The 18,239-nt window shown below is 41.1% G+C and overlaps 1 protein-coding gene across 4 annotated transcripts in view; it reads right to left on the bottom strand.

The window, feature by feature from the left end:
- Positions 1 to 18,239, bottom strand: part of ADGRV1 (adhesion G protein-coupled receptor V1) — a 412,710-nt gene that overhangs the window by 39,898 nt on the left and 354,573 nt on the right. For all 4 annotated transcript variants that reach the window (XM_073344461.1, XM_073344462.1, XM_073344463.1 and 1 more), the window contains one exon: positions 18,049 to 18,170. In XM_073344461.1, coding sequence (XP_073200562.1) covers positions 18,049 to 18,170 — 122 coding nt within the window. The remainder of the gene's footprint in view (positions 1 to 18,048; positions 18,171 to 18,239) is intronic.

Raw genomic sequence — 18,239 nt, 5'->3', positions numbered from 1 at the left:
GCCATCTGATCCATGAAAATGGGTCCCTGTACCCCGCTCACTGACTTCAATTGGGACTTTTTACAGGCTTAAGTGGCCACTGTCATGGATCGCGTGGCAGGATCAAGGATGGAACCATAGTGCATAGTTTATTTTGTTAAGTGTTATTGTCTAACAGGATTTGGATTGTTAAATAAGTTATAATGAAAATATTAAAGTAGAACTGGAAATCAGTGGGTTCTAAAGAAAGAACCTTTACTTTCCTCCCACCTTTTCAGTCTGCTAGGAATGGAAAAAAGGTCTTGTAAGAGCTTTTGGCTCCACATCATTCGCTAAAAGTTCCAGCTTACTAAAATGCCTAACTTCCTGGTCCCTGCTGAAACTCTTAAGACCCCAATCCTGCAGGCTGTTGAGGGCCTCTTGGGAACAACTAAACTGTCTAACAAAGATTGAGGGTGGCTCAGCAAGTTGCAGGATCAGTCCCATTGTTCCAGCTTGTCTTCCTGATGTTTTTTGAAACACAGTTACAATATTAGGAAGTCTCTCTTTCAACTACATGCACTCAATTACATCGCAAATCTTATTTATTTATACATGCATACATACATGTACACATGCAACAAAGAGGATATGCCAGCCAAAACTAAGTCTTTTTCCTCATCCTTTTTCTTGAAGACATATAAAGAACAAAGAAAAAATGTCAAGGTGGTTACCATGCTAACAATTTATGATCTAATATGTCTCTGTCACTAAAACTTTCCATGACTCTGTTGTAACACCAAAGACTTCTGAAGATTTAAACCAACAGTACAAGCTGATTTGGTGCTTTTTAAAATCCAATTGACCTTTGTTAAGGCAAAAAAGCAATACTTGACATTTTGCTCAGAATAAAGAAAACATAATTTAACAATTTTCATCCAATTGTGGTTAGCTCCAGCTTCACAATTGCTCAGCTCTTTCCAGACACAAATGATTTGCAAACCTCGCATGTGTTGGAAAGACAGTTTCTGGAGAGAATTTTTATTAAGTGGTTCTAGTCAGATCTCAAGTTTAACTCCTGACATTTTCTTCTTTGGGGGAAAAATATCCCTTAAAAAATGTCAACGTGAATAGACAACTCTGGCGGTGTTAGAGATTAAAGAACTGATTTTCAAACAAAAGAGCTATATTTGTTATGTACCAAAATGCACCCACAATGCCACGTCTCATTGGTGCCCACTAAGGGCTCGATCCTAGGGCTATTGAGGTCAATAGCAATGTTCCCAATTACTTTAATGATGCAAGAACAGTGTCTAAGTGACCATTTCTGCATATGAAAATTTAGGCTAGATAGCTGAATTGTGCATGTAAATAGTGAATTTGAGAGTGCAGTTTTGGTAAAGTATTAATTGTGCACCTAACTTTGAAAATCAGGCCCTCACCTCCCCGTCCCCCTCAAGCTATATCCTACCTGTCTGCACTGGAAAACAAAACTCTTTGTAACTGAACAGGTTGTATTGAATTAGTTTAAGATGAAGCAATTCAGTACTTCCTCACTAATCATGCTAACGTGGATAACGATTCTTGCAAATTTGCCCCCACATCCACACTAGCACTATTCTAAACAGCTTCATTTGCAACCTCTCTGGGTACATATCCCATAGTTCCCAGCACATCTTTCAGGAACAGTATATTCTGGAAAATTTTGAAAGACCACCAGTGCATTGTGGGACGGTAGTGGGAGGACCAGTGTTCATTCTGTCACTAAATCAGTTCAGATTGAATCAGCTTTGACTGGTTCTTAACCCTGCTGAATATGTAGTCTATTCCAAATGGTTCTTCGAGCACTTGTAAACCATTTAAAGCTCTTTCCTATGTGCTTGCAAAATGTTTTAGAAGAGTTTAACCTGTTACACTGGTTCCTCGAACAGCAAATTTTCCCAGTGTAAGCAAGGCCTACATGTCCTATCTGTCTTTTGTTATATAAGTGAGGCCCACACTGGCAAGTCTCTGATAATTTAAATTAAAAATAAATTTTATCAGCTATTTCCCCAGTTTAGTGCCTGATACAGATACTGTTGCTTCCAATTCTTTTGTGCCTGCATTGTTTCTAACTCATGATTTTATCATAAGTCTTGCAATATTTGGTGTTTTTCTTAAAGCCCCACTTCCTAGGTTTTGATTACATGAGAATCTGCTTTTGGTTTTAGTTTTTCAGTCAATACGTTTCTAGTCCTCTTGGTTGCAAAAAGCTTGAAAATATAAATTCTAAAGGCTCCAACCGCATTTTTTTTTAAAATCTCACGAATTCTAAGCCAGCCTCGTTATTTCTGATTCATGATTTTTTTGAATGCTTGACAATATTTATCTCCTAAGACAGTGGCTTTATAAAATGTACTCGGGAATTTTTAAATTGGAATTTTAGGACAAGCCACAGTCAGTTCTATGAAGTACACTTTTACTGAATTATTCCAGTGATTTAGGGTAGTTATCTGATCACCTGGGCTATTAGTGTTTGTGGAAGTCATAATGCCTCCATGGTCCTTTGGAGCTTACTGTACAGTGCTCAGTGATAGAGCTTGTCATCCGTGCACCCCGTACGCACCTGTTCTATCAACCAAATTATGGTTTGATCCCTAGGTTAGAGAAGGGTCCCTTTATAGCCGTTCCCCTCTAATGCACCCATACATATCCTGGCATAATTTAGCTCTTAGATCCTCTTAACATCCTGGTAAAATATGTATTATGTATAGGAGAGAAATTGAGGCACAGAGAGATCAAATGATTAAGTTCACCCAGCAAGTTGGTGACACAGCAGGGGCAAAAAATTGAACACATGATCCCAAGTCATTTGCAGTGCAAATGTTCCCTTCCAATGTAATGACACATACTATTTTTGTTGTTAACATACTGTTCAATACTTATTATTGCTACTACTTCTCCAAAATGATAGGGAATCCCTGTGCTCTTTTGCACCCCTCACTCACGTTTAAGGCAGCTTTCCTAATGATGTATTACTGTACAATGCATCAGGAGGAGTTAAAGGTAGATTCTCAAGGCTGAAAAGCTTAAAATGTAATTTAACAGCTGGATTTTTTAAAAATTTATATTCCTTTTATTGTCACCCATTTGCTGAATTCCTATAAGCCATACATCTCTTTGAAATACCCAAAAGGTCTGGGTCTGTTTCCAACATTAAAAGAGAGAAGCAAAAAAGGATAGACTTATGCACTTGTGAATTTATTACAGTGAAGATACCTAGTATCTTGGGCTCATTGTTGTATATGAGTAAACAAATTGGATTTTTTTTCAGTGTTGCAGCCTTTGTTTTTTGGAAAGGAGTGATTTATTTTTAGGATCAGGAGAAGGATTGTAAAGGTGTAAGTTAAGTTTTAGACTTGTCAACCTGGATTCAGTCCCTATAAATACACATTCCTGTGTCCATTTTTTTGCAGGTGAATTATCTTTCACTAGTCTGTTTGCTTTTACCTGTGATGCTTTCTGCGGCAGGGTTTCATATATGTAACACATCAAGTGTTCCTGCTTGGGTTGCCTCTTTTTCTAATGAAATGGTTGTTTGATTTATATCATTGTGTAGCATTCAATAAAAAAGACTGGTATAAGCGGTGTCAATAAAAAGTAATAAATCAAAATGTACTAAATGGGACCTTTAACCACTGAAGATTCCACTATTTATTCCAAAATTGTGATACACTGGAGCAGAAAAGAGCAAGCCAGTGTAACCCACAATGGGAGCTTTGCATGTACTACCTTTTTAAACAGTTAATATGCTCAACACTCCTCTCCGCATGCTCAAGAAAAAATAAATGGGTAATGGAATGTGCTGCAAGATTACTGTCTATAAAGGGTCTGCTCCTGTGAATGAAAGAGATATTGCACAGTGATTCTCAAGAAAATAGAACAAACCTTTCCATAGATAAACGTGCATTCTATTGAATGCAACAGTCTATTAAATGTCAATAGTTAAATAAATGAATCCTCTAACTACTCAAATATAGCTTAGAGGGCTCATACCTTTGCCAAAGACAAATATACTTGCCTGATGTCATGTCACATTTTCAATTTAAGAAGTTGCAAGATTGAGTGACAGACTGAGTCTGTCTTTCTTTTTTATTTTTCCTCTCTCCATAAGTGCATAATGGACACAAACAAGCCAACAGAAGCTTTTGACTGGGTAGAACTTATTCCTAGCCTGACTTTTCGTCTTTAATTGAAAGTTTAAAAAAAAAGAGCATTTTAGTATTTCTTCCCCCACCCCAAGTGTTCAGAACTACAGTATGTATTATTTTATTTATTTTCTTTATCATACAATCAGCTGCAATAATTTAGCTCATAGATACAAGCCATTCCCTTCTGACTCAGGTTCTAATATCAAATTTCTAAATCAACAAGACTACCATAGAAAAAGGCATACTCAGATCCCTTAACAATTCCCCTTCTGTTTACTTGATACTGCCATACTTTCTTTGCTTCACACTAGGTAAGTGGTCAGTGTTAAAGAACATAAGAATTGTCATACTGGGTCAGGCCCAATGGTCCATCTAGCCCAGTATTCTATCTCTGATAGTGGCCAGTAACGGAGCTTCATGGGAGTGTAATAGGGCATTTGGAGTGATCCACCTGTCCTCTCCTCACAGCTTCTGAGGAAGAGCACTGTGCAGACCTGAGAAGACCCACTGAGGAAGAGCTGTGGGTTGCCCCAAGCATGAGATTGCATCCCTGACCATCTTGGCTAATAGCCACTCATGCATGTATCCTCCATTAACTTATCCAATTCTTTTTTTAAAACCCAGTTATATGTTTGGCATCACAACAACCCATTGTAATGAGTTTGACAGGTAATTGTTCATTGCGTGAAAAAGTACTTCCTCCTATTTGTATTAAACCTGCTGCCTATTAATTCCTTGGATGTCCCTAGTTTTTGTACCGTGTAGAAAAGTATTAATACTTTCTATTCACTTTTTCCACATCATTCATGATTGTATAGACTTCTATCATATCCTCTCCTAGTCATCTCTTTTCTAAATTGATCAGCCCTTATCTTTTTAGTGTCTTCTCATATGGAAGCCACCCTTGATCATCTTTGATGCCCTTCTCTGAATACTGCATACCTTATCCCTATTGAAACTGGGTGACCAGAACCGGATGAAGTATTCAAAGTGTGGGCACACCATGGATTAATATAGAGGCATTATGATACTTGTCTTATTTTCTATGCCTTTCCTAAATTCATAATGTTCTGTTATCCTTTTTGACTGCTGTTGCACATTGAACTGAAGTTTTCAGAGAACTATCCACATCGACAAGATCTTTTTCTTGAGTGGTAAGAGCTAATTTAGAACCCATCACTATTTATGCCTAGAGATTATTTTTTCCAAGATGCATTACTTTACACTTATCTACACTGAATTTCATCTGCCATTTTGTTGCCCAGTCACCCAGTTTTGTGACTCTTTGCAGTCAGCTTTGGACTTAACTATCTTGAACAATCTTGTATCATCTGCAAACTTTGCCTCTTCACTGTTCACTCCCTTTTCCAGGTCATTAATGAATATGTTGAACAGCACAGGTCCCAATACAGATCCTTGGGTAATCCCACTGTTTACCTCTCTCCATTGTGAAAACTGACTGTTTATTCCCACTCTTTGTTTCCCATCTTTTAACCAGTTACTGATCCATGAGAGAACCTTCCCTCTTCTCCCATGACAACTTAGTTTGCTTAAGAGCCATTGGTGTGGGACCTTGTCAAAGCCCCTCTGAAAATCCAAGTACACTATATCGACTGGCACAACCTTATCCACATGGCTGTTGACAAGCCTCAAAAAATTCTAATAGACTGGTGAGGCATAACTTCCCTTTACAAAAGTCATGTTAACTCTTCCCCAACAAATCACATTTATCTATATGTCTGATAAATCTGTTCTTTATTATAGTTTCTATCAATTTGCCCAGTACTGAAGTTAGGCTCATCAGCTTGTAGTTGCCAGGGTCACTTCTGGAGTCCTTTTTAAAAATCAGTGTTACATTAGCTACTCTCCAATCATTGAGTACAGGAGCTCGTTTTAGCGATACGTTACAAACTATAGTTAGTAATTTCACAATTTCATATATGAGTTCCTTCAGAACTCTTGGGTGACTATTATTAGTTTCCCAGTCGGGGATGTTATAGTATGATAGTATGCTTACATACAGGGTAATGTCTGAGAAAGTGGAGAAGTGTCTTCTCCTTTCAGGAAGTACTTGATAGGAGAAGACAGCATTTGTGATGGAAGAAATGAAACCTGAATGTTTCACCAAACTATCTTTTCATGTCTCAACACTGAGCATGGTTTTAGTAGTGGGACAGTTGGTCACTTTCTACTCAAATCGTTTCCCATCCTTGAACATATTGGTTGAACTTTTCACATGCACACATTACTGAAAGACATTTCTTTTCAATTTGGATGCATCTTTGTTCCATTGGTGCTTGTGACCTTAATGCAAAAGCATGGCTGTCCTTGTGATAGAAGTGAGGCCCCATGCCCTGTCTCACTGGCACCTTTCTTTGTCCACATAGTAGTATTTCAAGATGAGATAGTTGGTCAGCAGCTCCTTGATATATGTGATGGCTGTATCATGTTGAGGTAAATATGTCCATACTGCATCTTTGTTCAGTAGTTACCTCAGGGGTTCATGCACATCTGAGAGGCTTGGAAGTAATTTTGTCAGATAGCTTACAAATCCTATTAGTCTATGTATTGATTTAATATCTTTGATGTGAATACCTTCTGCACTGCTTTTAACTTTCTGGTATCAGACCATAGCCCGTAGGTGGTCAGCAAGTATTCCATTATTATTATTTGTATTACCACAGTGCCTAGGGACATTATGCAGTGAGATTGAGATTCTGGTCTAACAATGAGATTCTGGTCTAACAGAACAAAAAGACTGTCCTACTGCAGTCAAACACAATTTCATTTTGTTTTAATTCAATTTTAGATTTACTTATCTGGCTCTTTCTAGCAGTTGGATAAGGTTGTGGTCATGATCTGTCCCAGCTTCTGTCATATGTACATACATTAGAATGTCATCAGCTATGATGCTGATCCCTATGACTCCTGTCAGTACCTCTTGCTGGGAGCACTGAGACTCTTCCACTGCAGGTTTGACTCCAAATGGCAGTCTCAACTATCTGTATCTACCTGCTGGTTTCCAAAATGTGGTGAGGCAGCTGCTTATCAGTAACACTTGCCAATATCTGCCTTTGCAATCAAGTGCTGACTATATTTTTGCTTTTGCCATGGCAGGTAATATTTCTCCACTTGCAGGTATTTGGTTGTGACATTTTTCTAGAGCTTTGTTTAAACTGCGTAGGTCTATGTAAATGAACAATTTGCCTGGCTTCTCAATGGCTACCAGGCTGCTTATCCAACTTGTGGGCTCTGTCACTTTAGCAATGATACCTTCTTTCTCCATTTGCTTTATTGCTTCCATTACTTTTTTCCTTTAGTATAATGGGCACTGTGCAAAGCAGGTGTTCTACTGGCAAAATCATTTAATCTATTTTTTGGTGAAATGTTCTAGAAGACACCCCAGTCCTTCAAAAACATCTTGGTAATTTTTAGCAGCTTTGCTGCCAGAATGCCACAGTGCATTATCTGCTCTGGATATATTTACTGTTTTGCTTATATGCCTATTGTGTGCAATGTTTGTCCTGGGTTTAATGTCACTGGGTTCATGTATTCACTTGTTTTACTTGAGAGCACTGGCTTTTTGATGTGGACACAGTGGTAAAATGGGGACAGACACATGCATGGAATTAAGCAGCAAGTCACAACTTATATTAAACTTTAACACAGGAAAGAGGCACTACCTGCCCATCACCCAGACTCTCCTACACCAGTCATTTAATTGGTTCCAGTGCTGGAGTTTCATTGCTTCTTACCATATGACCCATAACTAGCTCAAAGGTTACAGGGTTCCTTATCACATAACCCATAATGTGGAGCAGGCTCTCCTTGGCCTACCCCTCAGGACTCAGTCTCTCTCTGAGGTCTAACACCATCTCCCTGTGAAGGGGACCTCGGATGCAGCTTGGAGGGGACCTTGGCCTGTGAAGGTCTCAAGGTCTGACCTCAGCCCACAAAGGCCACAAGGTCTTACCCCATCCCATGAGCCCAAGGCCCATCAGCAAAATCCCAGCTCTTTTACTTCTTGGAACTGTTCATTTTACTCTCCTAGCCCACACTGGAAACTGCCCGCAAGTTGTGATGAATAAACAGTTCTACCCCAGTACTTCAGTTAGGTACTAAGGGCATTCCTGCTTAACTCACTGTGGCTTGAAGGTGCTGCAAGGATAGGCGCCAACTTCTCCTGACACTGGTGGGTGCTCACGCTCCCCCCACTCCTGGCCCCACCCAACTCCACCCCTACCCCACCCCTGCCCTGCCCCCATTCCAACCCCTTCCCCAAAGTCCCCACCCCAACTCTGCCCCCTCCCTGCCCCTATTGGATTCCTTCCCCAAATCTCCACCCCAGCCCCGCCTCTTTCCCTGAGTGCGCCGCGTTCCCGCTTCTCCCTCCCACAGCTTGTTATGCTGTGAAACAGCTGTTTTGCGGTGGCAAGCACTGGGAGGAGAAGCGGGGAAGGCATGCTCAGGGGAGGAGGCGGAGCAGGGCAGGGAGCTGCCGGTGGGTGCACAGCACCCACCAATTTTTCCCCATGGGCGCTCCAGCCCCGGAGCACCCACTGAGTCTGCACCTATGGCTGCAAGGAAGGCAAAAAACTCCCTGGTCCCCTGGGAGAAAAAATTCCTGACTGACCCACTAAATGGGTGATTGGCTAGAGCCACAGCATCTGTCAGGCTGGGTTCCCAATCCTAGTTCAGGTGTGTGTGTGGGGCTGCTGGAACAGAGCTGAAAGAGCTCTCCATGGCCCCCACACCAGGTTAAATCCTGGGAGCTGGAGAATGCTGGCCAGTCAGCATCCCTCTCCCCCATTGCGAGAGACTCCCGGGGCAGGAGCTACCTATTGTCCTGTGATGAGTGTCTCCTCCTGTGCTGCTAGGACTGTTCCCCTTTCACCACTGGCCTCATGAAGTTCTCCTGCAAGTTAATGCGGGCAGGTGGCATTTTTCCTGATAGTGCTACCCGAAATTTTAGCCTGCATACTTTTCCTTGGTATTCTACTTGTAACTTACATTGTCTTAGTGGTACAATGACCTCTGTTTTCAGGTAAAAAAAGTGAATACATGAACCCAGTGACAATGTATAATTTTAGTTTGGCTTTGCTTGCTTGGAAATTCACTTACTTCTCTTGCATAATGCTGAGGAAATCTTTGTAGCCTAGCAGTCACTGATGCCCTCCTATCTATTTGGCATTTGACTTCCTGTTTGCTTGTGTGCTGCTGCCTTGTCTTTGTATCTGGTGCTAGACTAGTCTGAGCTTTAAAAAACGTTTAGTTTTGGGGTTAGGAGAGGCGTTAAGTCACATATTGAAAAAAATCTCCTACTCATTGCTTCTTCCTCAATATGGTGCTTCCCCCTTCCCCGCCCCTTTTTTCTGCAAGCTTTGGAATAATGATTTCTTTTGGTACAATTATTGCATATGACTGCATACGCAGGGCATTTTCCATCATCATGTTTTTCTCCCCAGTATTCACAGGCCTTCCTTTGTGTTTTGTTTGTCTCTTTGTGCATTTGCCTTGCCCAAATTTTGGCATATTTTTTTTTGATATCTTCATGATTTCCCTGTGCTGCTTGGCGTATTATTTTTGGGTGTGCACCACTTACGCCCTGCATTGGGACATGAGCTTGTTCACTGGCTTTGCACATGTCTTTAGCTCTTGGTAGAGCTAGGAGTGGGCGCTGTGAGCATTCTCATTTGAGTTCTTGCATCTTTGTCCCTATTACTAATCTAACATGAATTACCTCATCTTTTACTCTTTGATAATCACATGGTTCAGCCATTTTGCACAATTTGGCAATGAGCTGATTTCTCCAGGTTTTTCACTGCACTTGTTGAAATATGCACTTTTGCATATGACACTTTTTATGGGTGGAAAGCTTGAACACTGAACTGGCAGAGCCACTTAATCTGTAGTCTGTCTTCAGAAAAAACACCCATCGTGATTTAATATGTTCTAGTTGCCACACAACATTAGCTATAATGCTCACAAAAACAATGGGATAGTTCCCCAATATTGACTTGATTTACCATACACAGACCCAACCTGTTGACTATAGTAGGAATAGTATTGGGCCCAAAATGTTACAAGTAGACTGGTCTGGAATTTTCTGATGAAATGTATTTTCATTGAAACCTAACCTGTTTGCAGGAAAGGGTCAGTTTTGACAAATCCAACTCACACTACTGATTCATGTTGGTAGCAAAAACCTAAATTAAAGAAAAGGCAACAGGGTTTCTGGAAAATAAAAACCAGCTACAATAAATACTTTTTATGGTTAAGGACAGTTTCATTTAAGGAGACCCTGCTTCTTTCTTGCTCTGCAGTCACTCAAGATATCGAAGGGTCCCTACCTTACAAGCACACTGGGTGAGCAAGCAGCAACGTTTTGTTTATTTATGTGTTTATTTTCAAAAAAAGAAAAGGAGGACTTGTGGCACCTTAGAGACTAACCAATTTATTTGAGCATGAGCTTTCGTGAGCTACAGCTCATTTTGTTTGTTAAAGTGAGATCTGTCACTCTGAGGAAGCTAAAATTGGCTGGCACTGGAGTGAATATTTATATCTATCCTAAAGTAGGATTAACCAGCTGTACCAGAAATACCACCCAGGTGGCAACCTTAATTGAGCCCCATCTTTTAAGACAGGGGTGGACAAACTTTTTAGCCTGAGGGCCACATCGGGTTTCCAAAATTGTATGGAGGGCCAGTTAGGGGAGGCTGTGTCTCTCCAAACGGCCCCTGCCTCTTATCCGACCCCCCGGCTTCTCGCCCCCTGACGTCTCCCCCGGGACTGCTGCCCCATCCAACCCCCTGTTCCCTGTCCCCTCATGGCCCCTCCTGGGACTCCTACCCCATCCACAACCCCCTGCTCCCTGTGCCTTGACCACCCCTGGACACCCCATCCCTGACTGCCCCCTGCTGCCCCATCCACCCCGCCTCATTCCTGACTGCCCCCCGCCCCCGGAACCCCTGCCCCATCCAACCCCCCTGTTCCCTGGCCTCTGACTGCCCCAACCCCTAATCATAACGCCGAACTTCTCTGCCCTCTATCCAACCGCCCCCCCGCCGCCCCCTTACCGTGCTGCCTGGAGCACCGGTGGCTGGCGGCACTAGAGTCGTGCCGCCCAGAGCACAGAGTCAGGCCACGGCTCTGCAACGGCGCTGACCGGCCGCCCAGAGTGCTGTGCCAGCGGCACAGTGCACTGAGGCTGCGGGGAAGGGGAGACAGTAGTGGAGGGGCTGGGGACTAGCCTCCCAGGTCAGGAGCTCAGGGGCCGGGCAGGATGGTCCCGTGGGCCGGATGTGACCAGCGGTCCGCAGTTTGCCCACCTCTATTTTAAGATCAGCTGCAGGGTCCCAGGCACCACCTCTGCAAAGCTCACTCTCATGCCTCACACAAAGCACTCTGTGGCATACCAAGGCCAGAATATACCAGAGCTCATGAGGTATGTCTACACTGCAATTAAAACCCTGTGGCTGGCCCATCAGCTGAGTTGGGCTAAGGGGCTCTTTAATTGCAGTGTAGATGTTGCAGCTTTTGCTGCAGCATGAGCTCTGGAACCCTCCCACCTTGCAAAGTCCTAGAGCCCAAGAGTCTACACTGCAATTAAACAGCCTTTAGGCCAAGCCCGAGTCAGCTGACATGGGCCAACCCCAGGTTTTTAACTGCAGTGTAGACATACCCCTGGAGTCCACCAGAGTCATCTGAATCCCCTAGCATATCTTAAATGTAGTATGGGTGACAAAGGGTTTGCAAAGACTAGCTGGAAGGAAGGTGCCAGTGGAAAATTTATGGAGAAAGGAGGAAGTCAGGGTCTAAGAAGTTGCAGAGATAAAACAATGCACCTACTGGGACGACATGAGGAGTTAGCCTCTAAATACACTGAGGGCCTGATCCAAAGCCCATTGTAATCAATGAAAAGACTTCCACTGACTTCACTGAGCTTTGGATCAGACCCTATAATAGCACCTACAAACATTGAAAGCAACTAATCATGTATCCAAACAACCCCATTAAGCATTTGAAAAACACAAGAATCATTTATATTACTGTAACTGTGCAAGACAGCTTGTGTGATCCCGACTCTTTCCCCCTTTCCCCTTCCCCTTAATTTCCCCTTCCTGACCCTGATGAACATATTATGAATAATTCTTCTTAGCCAATCAAATGCATAAAGAAGAGGCAAGTGTTCATTGCTGTGTTTTGCAACCAAAGAGAACAAGCAGCCAAGGCCTTTCACACGAGAACACAGGGATGTTTCTGTGTCACAGATGCCGCTCTAGTAGCAATCAAGAACATACAGCCAAGGAACTCAAAACATCAGATATTGTAAATATGCTCTTATCCATTTTCCTCTTTAGCTTTTCATATTTTGGTTTTCCGCTATTACATAAACATGCGGGATGACTAAAAGGATTAAATAAACCTTTTACAATTTTATTCTGGCCTTCATGCACAGAACTAATTTAGCTGCATTAACTTGCTGGGTTGTTGTTTATTCACTGACCACGTAAATCAGCAATTGTCCCCACGAATAAGACTTTGTGTGTTTATTCCAGCGATTACAGGGAAAGGAGTAACCTTCCTTTCCACTGTACATGAATAGTTCATACTGTATGCTCATCTCCAATGGAAACATGTGACATTTCGTATTACTGTCAGTTGCTGCAAAGGGAGGGCAAAGGAAGGGCATGGAAACAATTTGTCCTGTAGAGCTGGTTATTTGTACCAAGTGTATTTCCCAAGAGCTGTTTATCATCAGAATAAATCAGCCAAGGTGGATGATAGACAATACCTTACCAAACACCTGCACTGAGCCCTTTTTGGAAGCTAAACATGAAGTATTTTACAGAATAACTTATTTGTACGAGTGTTTCTAAATTCACTGTTATCTTTTGGTTTTTTAACACTGTTTTGTTAAGCACTCTGTATCTTTTCAACAACACGGAAGAAGGCCCTGTTTCTTTCGAGCCTTTGCATGCTCTTTTTCCTGTTGGGAAAGGCTCTAAAAGAACAGAGAGTTTCTGTTTTAAGCTGAAATTAGGTATAATATATAACAACAATGTGGCACAAATAAATGATAAAGCAGTTTTTTATTTTAGAAATGCCTGATCTAGGTTTTAGTTGGTCAATTCACAGAGCAGTTGAAGACAAAGAATTTATGGGAATGAATTGAAATTTCAAAAACTGAAAGATAGCAAGTTTCTCTTGGATTTGTTCTGAAATAATGTGGTCCACTAAGTGCCATTTCATTTTTCTGACTCCCTCCTCTGAAACAGTGGGGTTGAGATAAAAGCTTCAAAGGATGTGGGTGAACTGTGAGCTCAGGGAGGCTAGCACCTGGCCGCCCCAGAGCCCAGTCCCCCGACCACCAGGCCTCCCTTCCCCCCGAGTCCCAGAGCGTTGGCTGGCCGGGCTGCACATCCCCACCATGTCCCGGAGTGCTGGGCGGGCAGCATGCCCCACCCCTGGAACACCAGGAGGGCAGCGCACCCCCACCCCCCAACCCTGGAGCCAGGCAGCATGAGCACTGGCTACAGCCACCCAGAGTCCCTGGCTGCAGACCGGCCCCCATTATCCCTAACTCCAGCCCCAGCCCAGGGCCCTGGCCACAGGGGATGAGCCACAGTCTGCGCTGGCAGGAAGCAGGATGGGTCTGGGGGCGGAGCGTGGGCAGGGCCACGCAGGGCTGTTTGGGGAGGCTTAGATTCCCCCGGCCTTTGATACCTGCCGCCCATGACTGTTTGTATCATGCATAAGCTCCGTATTGTGGAATCTGCAGGCCAGAGGGAACTTTCTGACCCCATCCATCTGGAGGCTAGGCCTCCGAGTTCATAATTAGTGAGGTATGTCAATGTTTTATAAAACTGTAGCTGTTTACAAGAAAGGCTTGAATTATTGTGCATAATATTTGTTATGAATTTAGCCTTTTTTTCTTATTCACAAAGAGTTTGTGAACAGACTCTTATTAACCTGTTCATCATTCACAATTATTTGATAACAGCATACACACACAAATTTCAGCCTTTGGGTTGTTTACAAACTATTCAAATTTCAGCCTATGGGTTGTTTACAAACTGTTCTTTTTGGCCAGTCACTCTCCATTATTCATGCTCAGTGACTTGTCACCTAAGTCACATGACATTCTCCTTCCTGAACAGATCAATGAAACTTTTTAAATTGGAGAATAAATAGGAGAATAAAGCAGAAAATAATGTATCGTGATTACACATCAAAAACATTTAAAACAAATCTCTATTAAACAAAAAATAATAAAACTATTAATGGGGAAGAAGAGCTTTTGTAGTTCTAACTCCTCTCCCAATGTGACCAGCATTAGAAAATGTTTCTTCTGGTTTTGCTTTTAATATTTGATAGCTTTATATTTTAAAAGCCCTGTCTAAAGACTAATAGCAAAAAGTGCCAGATTCTGTTTTATTTTTATATATATACGTTAGAGAGCTCCTCCAGGTCTAGAATCAAGGAAAAAATAAAAATAATAAAAATTTGTAGAGAACTATCTTTCCTGCATAGCTTTTTGTGTGCTATAAGAGATTGATATTTCTATACTTTAAACGGAAATATGGTGGAGCAGGTCTCTACTGTCTAGCTATTGTAGTGCAGTCTGCAGGCTACAAGCAACCCACAGTGGTTCTCCTGTAACAGCCCTTCAAGCTTTAGGGTCAAATGTGAATCCCCTCCATTAGTGCATGAGATATAATTACCACAGTTCTGCAGCAAACAAGGGGGCAAGCTGTTGGACCAGAAGTTTCTTGGATAATAGTAGGGACATTATCATGTGTTTTTTTATTTCTCCTGGTTCCTGTACTTTCGTTCCTCCCAGAGCATCCCAATTTAGATGACAGATATGGGGGATGTTTTGGTAAGAATCCAGTGGTGGGAGTGAGAGTTCTTTGATTGTACTTTGTGTTTCATAGAAGACAGTAACATTTAGAGGAGGAATTTGGAAAAATAGAGAATTGGGAGATTCAGGGGAAAGGTTTATCTGACTGTTACCTTCTTGGCGTGTGTTGCTCTGTTGTTTTAACATCCAAACCTTGGTGAGGGAGCAGGTGGTATGGTTTGAGCACCATGTCAGGGAATGAAAGTTCCCTCTCCATGCTAGTATTTGTGGATGTTTGGTTTAGTAGTTGGTTGTGCTGGAAGGGCAGTTTAGTCAACCGTTTTGTGCAGATTGGTATTTAGAAGGGGTGAGGGGGAAGTCTGGCATCTCTAGGGGTCAGATCTAAAGTTGCAGAATATGGTAGGTGGCGTATGGGAATTGTAATGGTAGGGCATGTGCCTATGTGTGAAGGAATAGAGAGTATGTACTATTAAGTAGCTTAATTTCTCTTCTTGTTTTTGTGGTTTTGCATGAAGTACAGTGTGTGTATGTGCACCAATGACGACAGGACTGCCAAGTTAAAAATCTCAGCCACAGCCAAAATTCAAAGATTTTAGAATTTATGAACAGACAGCAAACAGAAAAGACCAAGAAAATTCAAAGGGAATAAAAACTAACATTTTCTGAAGTTTCACATTGTTTGACCATCTACTGCGAGAAAACACAGGGATTTACGCCCAATTTTAAAGTCTTTTTAGAACACAATCCTAACTATGGAGTCACTAGCAGGTGCTTCTATAGTGTTGTTTACTATTTAAACAATTCTTGAGTCTTTAATGGCTTGGTCATGCTTTTGTATCCTCCTTTTTCACATGATTTCAAGGTCTTATTGCAGCTACAATGTAACAAGTCCTGTAAGGATCTTGTAGGCTTCATATGGGTAGATTTCTGGTATTGCTTGTATGCTTTTTAATATTTTGTGTCACGTATTGTAGTTTGTATATGAATGAGTGTCTTGAGCCTTGAAAAATTAATAACAAAAATATATTTTCCCCCCTTTAAAAAGTTACAAAAATCTCCAGTAACATATTTTAGGTTACGTAAAGCAGATTAATTTGAAGTATTTTCTGGCAGTCACATAGAAGAGTCAATGTTTTGGACATGAATGACCTTTTCTCAAAGATGCTTACAGAGTAATCCTATCCACCTTTGCGAAATATCCACAGGCAGTGAAGTGAAGTGAGTGTGTTTCACCAGCCATACATGGACATTTCTATGCTGATGCAAGTGAAACCTACTGGCATGACATCATTCTTTGGGATCTCTATTATCATGAGCTGCCTTTTCCAACTATCTGTATCCATAATACATCTAGGTAACACAAACCTATATTGGGCTCTATTAATAATTCAGTATATGAAGGTAATAAACCAAGAATACAAATAAACCATTGCATATCTATCATTTACATCAGTGATGCACTTCATTCAAAAGCCACAATGAAGTAGCACTGAAATTCTGTGGGTAGGTTATCTAAACAAACTTATCTGAACTGTGAACACCTGAATCTTTGAGTGATGGAGTTAAAGGAACAATTTGGATGTCATGAACTTTCAGACTTTAAATGAGACTTGCTGGCCTTGTCTATGTTATGAAGTTTTAGAAAAAATAATCCCACCGGTGCTCTTCTCAGTTTAGCTGCATTAATGGCATCCCTAGTGTAGACAGGCTCTAGCCACTTCCAGTGTTTTGACCATCAAGTCAATTACATTTGCTCATCAGGGAGCGCCAGTGGGAATATTTTATACTGTAGGCATGGCCCTTGAAACTAACAGGGTACAAAAGTTATGAAAACCTGTGCACAAAACTTAAAAGAAAAAATAATAACTCCAGTCTAAGCAATTTCACACCTAGAAATTTCACTTCTAGTTAATTTTTCATAAAGTGCACAGTTTCATATCAACACATGAAAAAATGAATTTAGCTGTTTCAGTTTTGAAAAAATCTACAGCTGAATAAAATTTAAATTTTGGAAAGGATTTAGTGTCTTGCTTAAGGAAAGGTCCATTTTTGAGAAAAATGATATTTTGGGGAAAAATTCTCAAAAAAATCAGTTTGTGAAATCAGACTATTTTCATAAATTCACACATGATGAAGTTCAAGGATTTTGAATCTATATTCATCACATGTGACAGATGTTTATCATATTGCTTAGCACCCTACTGGAAGGCTCTCGACACTACAGTGATGAGACCAGTGTAACAACCTATATAGAATAGAATAGAATTCTTCTTTATTTCTCAACATTTTGCTGTTTTTAAGAATTACAGGCATTTTCTCAATCTTGAGTCTCAATTCTGCAACATTTACTCACATGAGTAACTCTGAGTCCAATGGAACTACTGATAGGTATGAAGGTACACATGTGCATAAGTGTTTGAAGGATCAGGGCCACTGGTAGCATGAACAGAAGTTACATGTAGTGCTATGTATCAAGATGAGAATACTAGTATATCTCATATCTTTTTTTTTTTTTTGGGGTGGTTTTTGTAACTCAAACACAACTTCTAGTCTGAAAAGATCTTATTTTATCTGTGTATACATAGCATGGGACAGGTTTCAATTTAAATATTAGTGTTTTGTTGCATATAATTTTAAACCTTTTCTATCTGATACTTACCCTAGTTTTAAATGAAATTCTTCCCATTTTATTTTTGCAATTGCCTGTATTACTTCGTTAGACTTATTGCCACAGGATTATATTGTGTACAGAAGAGGTGCTGTTTTCTCACCAGTGTATTGATTATGAGATGAATTTCGGTGTAATTATTATTGTTGCTGTTGTTTTGGAATAACATACCTATTACTTGAATATGCATCCAATATATTAATTCTAAAAATAAGCACATTTCTAGTGACCATTGCATAGTGGTAACCTACTGAGCCTTCTATTTGCTCCTGGTTTCTAAACAACTTTTACAACTTGAAATGTGAGATATTATGCACAATCGAGGCTTTCCCATTCTCCGTGATTGGACAGCAAGGAAAAGCTCTTACCTGCAGGCTGTTGAAGATAACAAAGAAGACTAACATCCAGAGGTGCCTGTAAGCCATGTGCAGTCCTCCCCAAAGCCATGTAATGGAAATCAGGGCAAACAGGTATAAGACCAGTGGGATCTCTGGAAACCATAAACATAGTCTTTCAGTTGTTATGCCTTGTAAAAAACACTTTCAGCATTACCCATGTA

This window comes from Lepidochelys kempii, chromosome 5 (genome assembly GCF_965140265.1).
Source record: "Lepidochelys kempii isolate rLepKem1 chromosome 5, rLepKem1.hap2, whole genome shotgun sequence".
NCBI lineage: Eukaryota > Metazoa > Chordata > Testudines > Cheloniidae > Lepidochelys > Lepidochelys kempii.
The sequence above is the reverse complement of the archived record's forward strand: the minus strand, read 5'-3'. Positions and strand labels throughout refer to the sequence as shown.